At 42.7% G+C, this 12,348-nt stretch overlaps 1 protein-coding gene across 4 annotated transcripts in view; it reads right to left on the reverse strand.

Annotated features, from left to right (window-relative positions):
* Window positions 1-8,433: 8,433 nt before the first annotated feature.
* pde4ba (phosphodiesterase 4B, cAMP-specific a) overlaps window positions 8,434-12,348 on the reverse strand; it is a 181,419-nt gene continuing 177,504 nt past the window's right edge. For all 4 annotated transcript variants that reach the window (XM_047588340.1, XM_047588342.1, XM_047588341.1 and 1 more), the window contains one exon: window positions 8,434-12,266. In XM_047588340.1, coding sequence (XP_047444296.1) covers window positions 11,793-12,266 — 474 coding nt within the window. In that variant the 3' untranslated portion in view covers window positions 8,434-11,792. The remainder of the gene's footprint in view (window positions 12,267-12,348) is intronic.

The raw sequence follows: 12,348 nt of genomic DNA on the forward strand, positions 1-12,348 counted from the left end.
CATCCAGCCATCCAGCCTCCTGTCACATAACCCATTGCCCATTAGTTTTGATGTGTTATTGTGTGACTTATTAGTTTTGGGTCCAACAAACATGAGCCAAAAGCACTGAAGCAGACTCCCATATTTTGGTAAAATCATAGTTTTTTCATTGTCAAAGTTTGTTGTAATTGTTTGAGTTTTGTAAAATGACAAGGTGACTTTCTTATTATTGGAAATAAAGCTTTTTTTTCTTTCTTTTTTTTTTTTTTTTAAGTTAGACGTTGTTTTAGATGGCAAGACTTTTAACTATGGATAAATACCTCATTTCGTAGGAAGCAAATTTGACTTTACAAGAGGAGACCGATATTTTTGGCCACCCGGGGGCAGCAGAAGGAAATTGCACATTTAGTTGAGTAAGGTGTGTCAGAGTTGCAAGTAGCTTCACACAACTGGAAGATTATTATTTCTATATTATTCCACTGTTATTGCACTGATGAACAATACAAGGCCAGTATCATGTACCATGATATCGTAGGTATTGTCTTCTAGAAGTGAAATATTCTGTTGCTCTTTGTAACATTTTTCCTATGTATTTTCCTTAAGTTGAAGGTGGCATTGAAGGGACTGTAAAGTCCTTTGAGACAAACCTGTAGTGTATGTACATAGATTGGACCAGATTGTCAGGATCCACTATGATGACGCTGTAGACAGTGGCTAGTGGTAAAGCGTATGAAAACCATTAAACATATTATATCTGATCGTAGGTTTGATCTAAAGCAAGATAAACCTTGTTCAAACCCTGCAGCTGACCTGTGTGTGCCTGCCATTAACTACAAATGATCTGAAGTACAGAAGATTACTGGAAGGAATGGCATTGCATGAGAACAATGATTGAAAGACACACACATGTATCATCACAGGCTCTCACGCAAGCCAACGAATTGTTCCCATGTGCTGCAAACCCCCATGATTTGGCAAGGGTGCGTGAGAGCAACAAATGGTTTATACAGATTAGAACCAAAGGGGCTCAATGACACAGCTGTGGAAGAAGCAAAGCAAAGTAAAACAGAAACGACTGTGAACTTGGTCACGCCACGGGGAAGCACACATTCCTCACTCTAGCGCTCAGTTAGTAATTTTCTCCCCTAGTTCATCAATGGAGTGAATAGCTGAGTCTGTTGCTCGGTTGTTTATTTCTGTTCCTGCCAGGGGTTCAAAGGGAGAGTGCTAATGGACGGACAGTTCGGTTTGGTGAACTGATCATGGGCAGGTAGGTCACATCACAGCCTTTCACTGTGCTGGGTAGTTTGTGACTACAGTGGGCATGTTTGCGAGCACCCCTGAATATCATCGTAAACATCCTGTATACAATCTAGAAAAAGTGACTTATATTCTCAAAATGCTCCATTGTTTTAGACAATAAAGTGCCACTAAAACGCCGCAATGGCAACCCAGGCCCTGCTCAAATCTTGCATTAGCATCCGACCTGGGCCATCCCATCTCAAGTGGCTAGATTTAGTGAGAGCGGAGTAGGAGGTCTTTAATGTGACACACAAACCAAATCCAAATGTGGTCAGAGATCAGATCTCTCAAAGGTGATCTTCTGGGTGCTCACACGTACTTTACACGGCAATTGAGTTACCCAAATCGGAGCTAATAGGTGGTTTAGACTTCAGCCTAAACGCTATAGCTATGGCAACTGCACAGACCCTAGCACCGTAGCTGACATGCACCTCCCAAGAAATAAAACCAAGCAGACTGCAGAAGTTGCTGTTTCTCCATCTCTGCAATTTTCAAACTGATTCTTTTGGATGAATAAACATGGAACACATTGAGGAAAGGTTACCTTAACTGAACGTAACTGAAGCAGCAAGTGGATAAAAATTAACTTGACTGGCAAAAAAGACAGAGCACTGACTAGTATAAATAACTCACACCAGCGTCTATGTCCTACAGTTACCTAAATGAGCCTTTAATGCAAGGTCTGAACAGGCCCCTAGTGACACTGCTTCCACTTTGTTATATAACCTAAAGACAAGTGTATCACCCTTCACTATTATATAGAGCAGGGGTCTTCAACGTTTTTCAAGCTAAGGACCCCCAAACTAATGGAGAGATTAAGTCGGGAAACCCCTACCTACTATATGTGTTCTATATTAAACTTGGCCTGGTGCTATTTTTATTATTATCATTTTGCATTCAATGTTGCTATTCAAATAATACACAGTTCAATTTTTTTATTTTTTATTTTCCATATTGACAGATATTCAGATTGACAGGTCTGGGCTAGTGTGGCGCAATGTGTGAAACATTATGCATGCTGTTCCTGTATTGCTTAATGAAAGATATCTTCCGCCTCCATTTATTCCTTTACTGAAATATGTTGTTCGTTTGTATTTAAAGAAATTTAAATTTGTGGGAGAAACATTAAAAAACAATATACGGGTCGCCGTATGGGTTGCGGACCCCATGTTGAAGACCTAGGATATAGAGAATACACTAGGTTTTTGAGACTTTGATTATATGGTGTAAAATGACCATTGTGTGTGCATGCTCAGCTCTATTCTGATAAAAAAATGTGTGCACATAATCTTACAGTCTCTGTTGTAGAAGTCTCTGTTGTCTTCAGTGATTAAAGATAGAAAGGGCGCGGAGGCATTTTTCATTTTAACACTCGGCCGTTGCCGTTTTCATGCCGAACGCTTGTGTGAAGAGCGGCAGCTTTTGGCACAATGAGAGCTGGAGCCCCCGCTCATTCCACATGCTGTCACTGTGCTGCGCAAATTTTCTACTCAAAGTTTGTTGAGGCTGTGGCAATTCGTGCCACCACATGCATCACTGCTATTTACTATTCTCCTGTTTCACCTGTCTCCCCGCCTTCTCAGCATCGTCTCATAGCTTCTCGGCCGTGAGTGCGGGAAACTCAGTGGTACATTTCATCACTGCCCACACTGACAAATGTTACCAGCAGCCTTCCAACCCTAACTGTAAGCACTTGGTTTCTGTGAAAATGTTGCAGAGTTTGCCCATAGCTGCCAGTTTTTAAGTCGTTAGACCACTACTAAGATTTTGGGGATTTTTTGTAGTTGCATAACTGCCTCCTTAGAAGAGGAAGAAAAGCCTTACACCTTAAATAGAATTGGCTGCAAAATGCAACTAATCAGTCGCATTCTGAAGCCAGGCAACAAGGACTTGCTGAGGTTCTTTAAAACTGGCTATCAGTGGTGTTTCTGTGCACCCTCAGCCACTTCATCATCTCTCCTCTAATTGGCTCGAGGGATATAAATAGCCGCATGTATCCGTCACGAGACTGATTTACTTGCATCACTTACAAGGTTAATGCTGCCTCAAGGGACCCAAAAGGGGAATTGTGTCGCCTTTTCCCCGAGGCCCTCGACAGCAACAACAAAAACTGGCAAACGCAACCGATGATTTTTTGTCTCTTTTTGATACATAGTGTATATATCTATATTAGGCTCTTTAGAAAATTATATCCTTAAGGACATGAGATATCTCTTGATGCAAATTAAAATCAATTTCCGAGCTTGTCATTTTTATCAGCGTAATCCTCTGAGAGCAGCTGCAGCAGTATTTGACCCAGCTGGCCCTACAGCCAGCTATAAAACCACAATGACGCAGAAGCAGGGGCCACATAATTTGCATTAAAAGGGAAGATATTTAACCCTATGTGGTCCTGATAAGCGCACATCGTCGCAGAGCCAGGACTTAACAAGGCCGGGCACTGAACGCACCCTGTACGTGTGATCTCTCGCCAAGATCAGATTCCTTAATTTAGCTACTCTGTGCAAGTTCAGAAAAAATAAATAAATAGAAAACAGAGGAATGTGTGAATTTCTTTATCTTTCTGCACACACACAGAAGTGGAAAGCCTGTCATAGGGCTTCACAAACCCCCAAAGAAACAGATATGTTTATTTATCATTTGCAAATGCCTCTATAGCAAGATATTTATTTAAATTATCCTAGACTCTTTTATCAAGACGTCATAAAGTACTAACCATCGACATACGGGAAAAAGCAAATATCCTGACGTAATGACCTGAAGGTTAGAGTCTTGTTTGTGGCATTGGACCTTTTGAAGCCACAGAAAAAAAGCGGTTGAAATGTATTATACGTTGCTTTTTCCTTCTGAATAATGACAACGACTATGACTAAGTATTAATGTATGTACTGCAGCGGAGCTCAGAGTACTCCGCAGTGGTCCGCATACTGTAGATTAACAAAAGAGAGGGAATGCACATTGTAAAATAACAAGACGTGGGCTCTGCAACCTTAAACTGAATAACCCAACATTCCGCTGAGGCCTTGGTCCATTCAGCTTAAAGGGCCTCTTACATCAGCTGCTCCCCACCCCCCGTGTGTGTGTGAGTGGACTTTGAATTAATAGGAACATGATGTAATTTACTCTGCAGGTCTTCTTCTTAATCAGCCACGGACATCTGTTTAGCTTTTTAGACATTCTTCCGATGAAGTGCAGTTTATCTTACACCAACAACACACAAGACGTTAGTGGAAGTGTCTTAGATAGGCGGTTATAGAAGGGATAACATCTGATTCTGTAAAATTGTGAGCAGTTACATGCTGGTAAAAAAAAAAAAAAAAAAAAAAAAAAAAAATCCCATCTTCTTCTCTATTATTCATTTACATATTGGATACACATCGATCAGGCATAACATTTTGACCACTAGTTACTCACTTACTAGTATTGTGTAGGTCTCCCTTGTGCCTCCAAAACAGTTGTGACTCACTAGAGAATGGACATGGGTCATCTGAAGGGGTCCTATGGTGTCTGGCAATAGGATGTTGTCGGTGATTAGTTTGGGAATTTGGAGGCCAGGTCAACAACTTGTGCTGTTCTTCATCTTATTTTGAGTTGTTCCTAAATGGTTTTTGTGTGCGTCTGTGTCGGGCTGCATCCTGCTGTGTCATTGCTATGGGGTGGGGCTATCTGGCTGGTCCAGGTGGTTCGCACGTGTCTATATAACATCCAAATGAATGCCAGGATCTAAAATTTCTCAGTAGAACACTGAATTGTCAATGTTATTTACTTCTCCTGTTAGTGGTCATAATGTTGTGCCTGATCAGTGTACACTGACTTGCAGCCTTTCGTGCCCTTTCATGACTGTTGATGCTGAAACAGTGTAAGAAATAGGGTGATTCAACTGAATGATCATTTTGGAGTTTGTGGCTTTAAAATGTATTTAATTAAACTCATTATTTAGCTCTCCATTATTTAGCCTTACTCAATGACGAAACTGTATTTGTCACAATAACAGAAACATGCGTCAGCGCAACACAATTCAATAGTTTCACGAACCACGGTCACCATGGGCCTATTTCCCGTTATCTCTGAAGAAATGAATAGACGTCATTTACCTTTTACTGGTGGGAAACGCTTGTCTCCTTCTTTGGCTTTGTTATATAACGCAGCCATCCCAGTGGACCTCCGTGGCCTTGAAAAGGATTAACAGGAGAGGCCTCTCGTCCGATACGTGGGTCACATATACGCAAGTAGCCTCGTCGAATCAAATCGCTTTCCGTTGTTATCAGGTTATGTCAGAGGAGAGATTTCCATGATGAGGAATATAGGACAGAGAGGTGGAGGAAACAAGAGGTGACTTGAAAATGTATTCGCGCCGATGCCTCGCAGCAGCCTCTGGGTTTGCACAGTTTGCCCTGTGTGAGTGTGAAGGTGTTCTTAATTGGTGAATCATCCTGAATTGAATGCAGGTGTGAGTGCGAACAGTTGTTTGTCTTTCTGTGGATAGACGGGGGTTTATCCCACCTTTCGCCCGGCGACAGCTGGGGGAAGGCTCCGTTCCCCCCCTTGCGGCAATCTAGAGAGGACGAGAAGTGGTTGCGGATAATGAATGGAAAACATTCAAGGAGAGGAGGTATACATGAAAATGAAACAGCGGGAAGAACACAGAGGGAAGGGAGGTGACAGACGATGGTGACATAATTCACTCAAGATTCTCTTTTGGAGCAAGGTTGCTGGATATAAGTGGATACAAGGGCAGACAGCCTGCGAGCGCTCGTCGTCGGTCGCCATCAAATTAGATATAAAGGGTCATGGATGAACATTGCACAAGCCTCTTACCAATGTCCTCAAGATTCAAGAGGGACCATGTAAACTGATCACCCGCCAAAAATGTTCATTCTGGTCTGTTCGAAACAGCGTCGGAAGGAATATATGTAGAATATTACTTCAGGAAATACCTGTGGTTGGAAAACCAGCTGAGAACTAATTTAGAGAAAGAACATGAAACCGCAACACCTGTAACTACTTTGCAGAAGTGACCTCATTATGTTCGTAAAGATAGAAGTTGTTAATAAATACATTAAAAATGCAGTTAGCAGCAGTGCAGTGCTGGGTTTCACGGGACGCTTCCTGCAGGGGATTAGCGTCCGTTAAATGCCCCGAACCAGTCATCTGACGGCTAATGGAGCATTCCTGGAAAAACTGCCTCATCAGGTGGCGTTGCCTCCCCCTCACCCTATGTACATAGTCTCACATGTGTTATAAACCAGATTAATAACGCAGCAATAAAACTGCTGCTTAACCGTCTGCATCTGCATCCTTTCCAGTAAATATCAGCAGGGTGTCGCCACAGGAAGTGTTGCAACACATTGAGGTTGATAGAAAGAAAAAGTCAAACACGTTTCTTGAATTATTATGTGAATCGAGATTCACATAATTTTTTTATTAATCTGGGTGTCCGGTAGCATCAAAATAAGATGCACTGGGGATGGTGGCGCTCCGTTTCCCCACATAGGTGCCAAATGACCCCATGCCATTCATACATTCATTCATTTTCTTTAACCACTCACACCTACAGCCAACTTACAATCACCAATGAACTTAATGAGTGAGTCTCTGGACAGTGGGAGGAAACTGGAGAGAACTCACACACACATGAAGGGAACGTGCAAACATCCAAACTCCACATTACTGCGGCCCTCTCCCCAAATGACTAGCATAACAAATAACAGTCTGCAAACACACCTATTATTTAGTCAGGTCAAGCTTTTAGCGAGGGGCGGCTTCCTCCCGCCGTCCAAAACATGCTCATGTCTCTCTGTGTCGGGCCTGCAGAACTGCACGTATCTAAATTTGGATAGTTACTGCGCGAATTAATATCCTGTCTGGTTAATTGGGTGCATTAGAGGAAGTGTTGGGATTTTTTTTTTTTCTTGCGTCATTAATAATGGCACTGGATCTATTTTAGCTGAACCAGATTATTAAGTGTTTTCTAAACTGAAACATGGCAGCTCTGTGGTCGGCCCATTTAAACCGCACCTGTGTTGCTCAACTTTTACACAAAATCACATTGTTTATTGATAGGTTAAGAGATATTCTGCTGACCAAGATCATTTCTTGTACCGGGATGTAAACATGTTTCATAATGCGACAAAGTTTGGCTTTTTAACATGGGGGTCTATGAGGATTTGCTTCTTTTTGGAGCCAGACTCAAGCAACCATTGGATGAGCTGCAAATATTTGCATGGGCTTCATCGCTCAGACCCAGAGATTGTTACTTAACACATGAAATGTATTATTTATTATCCTGATTGACGCCATGAGTGATCGTCATCTGCAGATACATAATCTTCTACCATATATCTGCAGGGTGCTTCCTTGTGTGTGTGTCTTTAACACATGCAAAAATGAGCATGCTGTTTGTGCGTTGCGTGTGAAGGTCTTATGTCACGTCAGGACAGCACTGTCAGATTGTATGTGGGCCGCGGTGCTGAGCTTGTGTCGCACTGTGCTCCCGTCTTAGCACATTAGAGCCAAGCCTGTGTGATGACGCAGCAAACTCGGGGACATCAGGGCGGATGCAGAGTAACGTAGGACAGACGCTGATGTACTTTTGGCCTGCCACGCCACTTTGATTTGGGGGTTAGCGGTTGGTTAGCGTCTCTCAGGACGACTCGGGGGTTCGCTGACGTCCAGTGGCTTTGCTGTGTTTGTGTTTCAGATTGTAATCATCTACTGTGGGAACTTAAATTCGACTCTCACGTAGTGTTTCTGTTTGTCAAAAACACGGCTCCGCTAAGTCAGATTTGATTCTCACGGGCTATTAAAAAGCCGTAAAAACCATCTGTGCTCTTAATGGGTAAACAAATGATGTGCTGCTGCAGCTTTGCGCCGTCTCATATTGCGATATTTGTGCATATTGGGCCTCCAGGGGGCGCCAGCAAGGATTTATTTAGGCCGGCGTCGATGCCGTTTTACACGAGGCTATTTTTATAGAACAGGACCCAGGTGCTCTGTGGATACAGTTCTGCTTAGCGAGAAAGCTTAATGAAACACGACACACATGTGAGAACCCACCAGATGCATGACAGTGACCCAGTTTGTTCTCACGCCCTTATTGAAGAAAAACAACAACAACAACAACAACAAAAGAAACTGCAGAAACAGAAGGAATATATTCATGCTTCGCTTTTAATCACTTCATAGAAAAAGTATTTCAGATTTATCTTTGAACACAATATACAATATAATACCATACATTGTGTGAAACATTTATTTAATAACCCACCGGCAACAACTGGTGGACTTGAACATATTATTAACAGTAAAAAAACAAACAAAAAAAACCTAAAGAAAAAAAAAAGAAAAACCATCTCTCATGCAGATAGTGCTAAGTCTGGCTAACCATTTGGACACAACTAGGACCCAAAAAAAGAAAAGCTTGAACGTAGATAAACAATGCTGATACTGACAAATTTGAATTTTTCAAAACTGCTAACAAGTTTGGTCAGAAAGAGTTCACACATTAGCACAGTCAGTTTACATAAGATCATGTTTCGTTGTTAATTCAAAACGATTCACGCCGGTGCCGGGGGTATTGTAGCATGCTACCAATAGCGTCCCCACGTTATCTACTTTTAACATGAAGTGCGTTAAGTGTTTGTCACTCGAAACCTGCCACCTGGCCTCGCGTTTCAACAACCTGCAACCGAACGGATGGAGAGAAGCTTGGCCCGCGACAAGCCGAGAGAAAAGAACCTGTCCGCGCTGTGTGCGCCGAAACCAAGCACCGACAAAACCTCGGTTCATCTTAGCCATGTAGCTTGTAAGTATCCTATATCCAAGCCTATGCAGTTTAACGTGTCCTCTATGTCACCTCTGGGTTACCAAATTGCCGATGTCAGATGAAAACCTTGTAAGGAAATCGAATGGAAAAAAAACTATATATATATATGAATATATATATGAGAAGGAAAATAAGTCCTAACACAGAAAAACAAAGTGCCAACATTTTTGGTTTTACTGTTCATGCATAATATCGATAATCGTTCTCGTCTGTTAAATGTTAACAGTTTTAACTTAAAATGGCAAAAATGAAAAAAAAAGGCTGCTTTGGAACTACAAGGTTTTCATGTGACAACAGCAACATGTCTCTTTAGCTGCTGCTCTGCTGGGCACTCAAAACATTGTGCGAATATATACTTAGATATATTTATAGATATTTATAAAAAAAAAACAATATATAATACATATATATATATAAAAAAAGACTCTGAATCCAGAGCCTTCTACACATTAGACACCACCACTTCCAGGTAATGCAAGTGCATATAAATTAAAATAGATTTTACACTGAACCAGTATTTCTTATTTACAAGCTTAAAGTATAGAATAAATACACACTGTTATAAACAGCAAAAAGGACCAACTTGAGCTCCTAGCGACAAACAGTAGAGACAAAAGTGTGGAGTGATGGGTGCCGGGGTGGGTGGGGGGGTTGGTGTAAGGCCTGATGACAAAGTCAACTCATCCAGACAAGCACACGAAACACACGGTCGTACTTGCACACAAAACAACTGCCACTTCAGCATGCTTTAGTGAAAATCAGATGAAGTACCTTGGAGTATCAGTAAACCTGTACGAAAACGATCGTGATCACAGCACGCAACTGGGACTTCCCCCCGGGGGCAGAAATGGTGACATCTGCAAACCATTTCCAAACCATTATCGGAGAAAAAAAATAACTTTTTTTTTTTTTTTTGGTTTGTTTTAAAATTAGAGCACCTAATTATTCCTCTTTTTTTATTTTATTTTTCTATTTCACTGTTATTTTTTTCGCAACTGCAGGGCCTGCCGCGCTGAATGGCAGCGGTCCCGCCTGGGCCAAGTCCTAATAAACCCAACTGTCCTGGAAACCTGATACGGGAGAGGGGGTGGGGACGGGCCAAAAAAAAAAAAAAAATCTATTGACGTCAATGAGCAGAAGCAGCACTTGAGGGATTTTTTTTTTTTTTTTTTTTATCATGAGAAAGAAATAGCCGGCCTGATTGTTTTGGGGGGGTCGTGTCAGTGGAGCCCGGATGGGTTTGTAAACCATGTGAATATGGGCGCTGATGAGGGTCTGAGAGCGCCTTTCAGGGCAGGCAGCTGCAAGAGCACCTTTAATCATCTGGTCTGGGCCTGATTGCAGAAGGGCAGGGAAAGGGGGGTGGGGGTAGGGGGGGCTGTTACATCAGACAGGTCTCGGGTCAAAACCTGTTCCAAATAACAGCATTATTAAAATACCTGCGGGCTAAAAATAATCTCCAACGCCGTCGTGCATGACTTGATTTCTGATTCGAATCGCTGAGCCGAGCAGCGCGATGATGTTCGCAGCTATTCGTTTCAGGCCGGCCTCTTTTATCTGGTAGCTGGTTGTAGGTTAAGTCATGAGGGTTTGAACTGAGCTAACCTCCATTTCACACCAACAACTGCAAAAGCTCAAATGCCGTTTGGGCAGGAACACCCAGCCGCGATGTTGCAGGGTTTTCGCACGACTGCTCAAAGCTACGGATTGCAAGTCTTTTTGGTGTGAGGCCGGAGGAAAGCCCAGTGGTCTGCAGCTGATTACGAAGAAAAAGCCATTAAGAGTAAGAAAATAAAAAAAACAGAGGTGACGCGTTTAAGCGTGACATTCATTGATGGACGTCTGTTGCGAGAAAAACATGTAATGTGGATCATGAGTAAGCGTTTGAATTTCGCGCGCGAAGAAGAACCTGTGCTCGGATTGAAAAAAACTAAAAAACTAAACATGGGTGTCGTATGTATGTTTTCCTATTTCGATGAATTTGTCCAAAAGTTGTTTGTCGAACGTTTGTTTGGATTTCTCTATTGCCCAATACATGGAAGACTCTTTTCAACATACAAAAAAAAGAAAGAAAAAGATTTCGCTCTTTCAGTTAAGGAAAAAAATAATAACATTTCACAGACATACTAGAGTGTTCAATAAATAAAAAACTATATAAAGACAATAGTAAAAAAGGCACACAAAAGTCCTCTGACAAACGGTACAGGAAAAAAGTAAACACTTTCTCTTGCTATATAAATGTGTCTCCGTCAGTAGATCTTACTCTATGCTACGTCTAGATCATATCTGTAAAAAAACAAACGAACAAAAAAGTCTTAAGGTACAAAACTTCTCTCAGTAGTGTCGTTGTCCATTTAATGCCAGTCCAGAAAAGAAAAGTGACCACTTTCCAAACTGGCTGAAAAAATCCTTCAAGTTCCACCCTCAGTCTCGTCCGTCCATCACGATCATTTAAATGTTCGCAGTAATTATTTCCTGAGAACTCTGAAGCCGCCTCACTGAAACTGTCCGTCCGTGTCCGGCTTCAAACACCCAAGTGCAAGACGCCCCCTGTGCGGGCCAAAACTAAGCCCCCTCTGCTTCTGTGGGCTTATTTAAAATGCACAGCTGCAAGAGCGTATGCCCTCCTTTTTTTTTTTCCTCCAAAAAACTTTCAAATGACCACGTGAGCCCGATGATGGAAGCCCTATGTGTCTGTGGGCGACGCCTCGTGCGTTACAATCTCTATTGCCGTTGTTGGCTCGGTCGTGCCGCCCTCCTCCTGCTCCTGACTGTCCAAATAGTCCGGGGGAGGAGACCGAGAATCTCCTAGGCTGTCCTCCTCCTCCTCCTCCTCCTCCTCATCCTCCAACTCTTCCTCCTCCTCCTCCTCCTCTTCTTCTTCATCCTCCCCTTCGCCATCTTTCTCTATCCCGTCCACGTCCTCCTCCTCCAGGGTGAGCTCAAACTGAAACTTCTCCCCGCCTCCCTGTCCTCCAGTGCCTCCGCCGTGTCCGTGCGTGCCCTGGTCGTAGAAGGGCGGGGAGGGGCTCTGGGGGATCATGCTCTGGTACCAGTTCCTGTTATCCTCTAGGGTGTCCAGGATGTCCTGGGCGTCGGGGTGGACCAAATCAGCCCAGGTCTCCCACAGAGGGTGCACGATGTAGTCGATGAAGCCCACCTGAAAGACGAAAACGAGTTAGAAAATTTGTCAAACTTTTCTTTTCGGGCGCAATAACTCAAGCGGGCGAATCTTCGTCTGG

Source organism: Mugil cephalus, chromosome 6, assembly GCF_022458985.1.
Source record: "Mugil cephalus isolate CIBA_MC_2020 chromosome 6, CIBA_Mcephalus_1.1, whole genome shotgun sequence".
Lineage (NCBI taxonomy): Eukaryota > Metazoa > Chordata > Actinopteri > Mugiliformes > Mugilidae > Mugil > Mugil cephalus.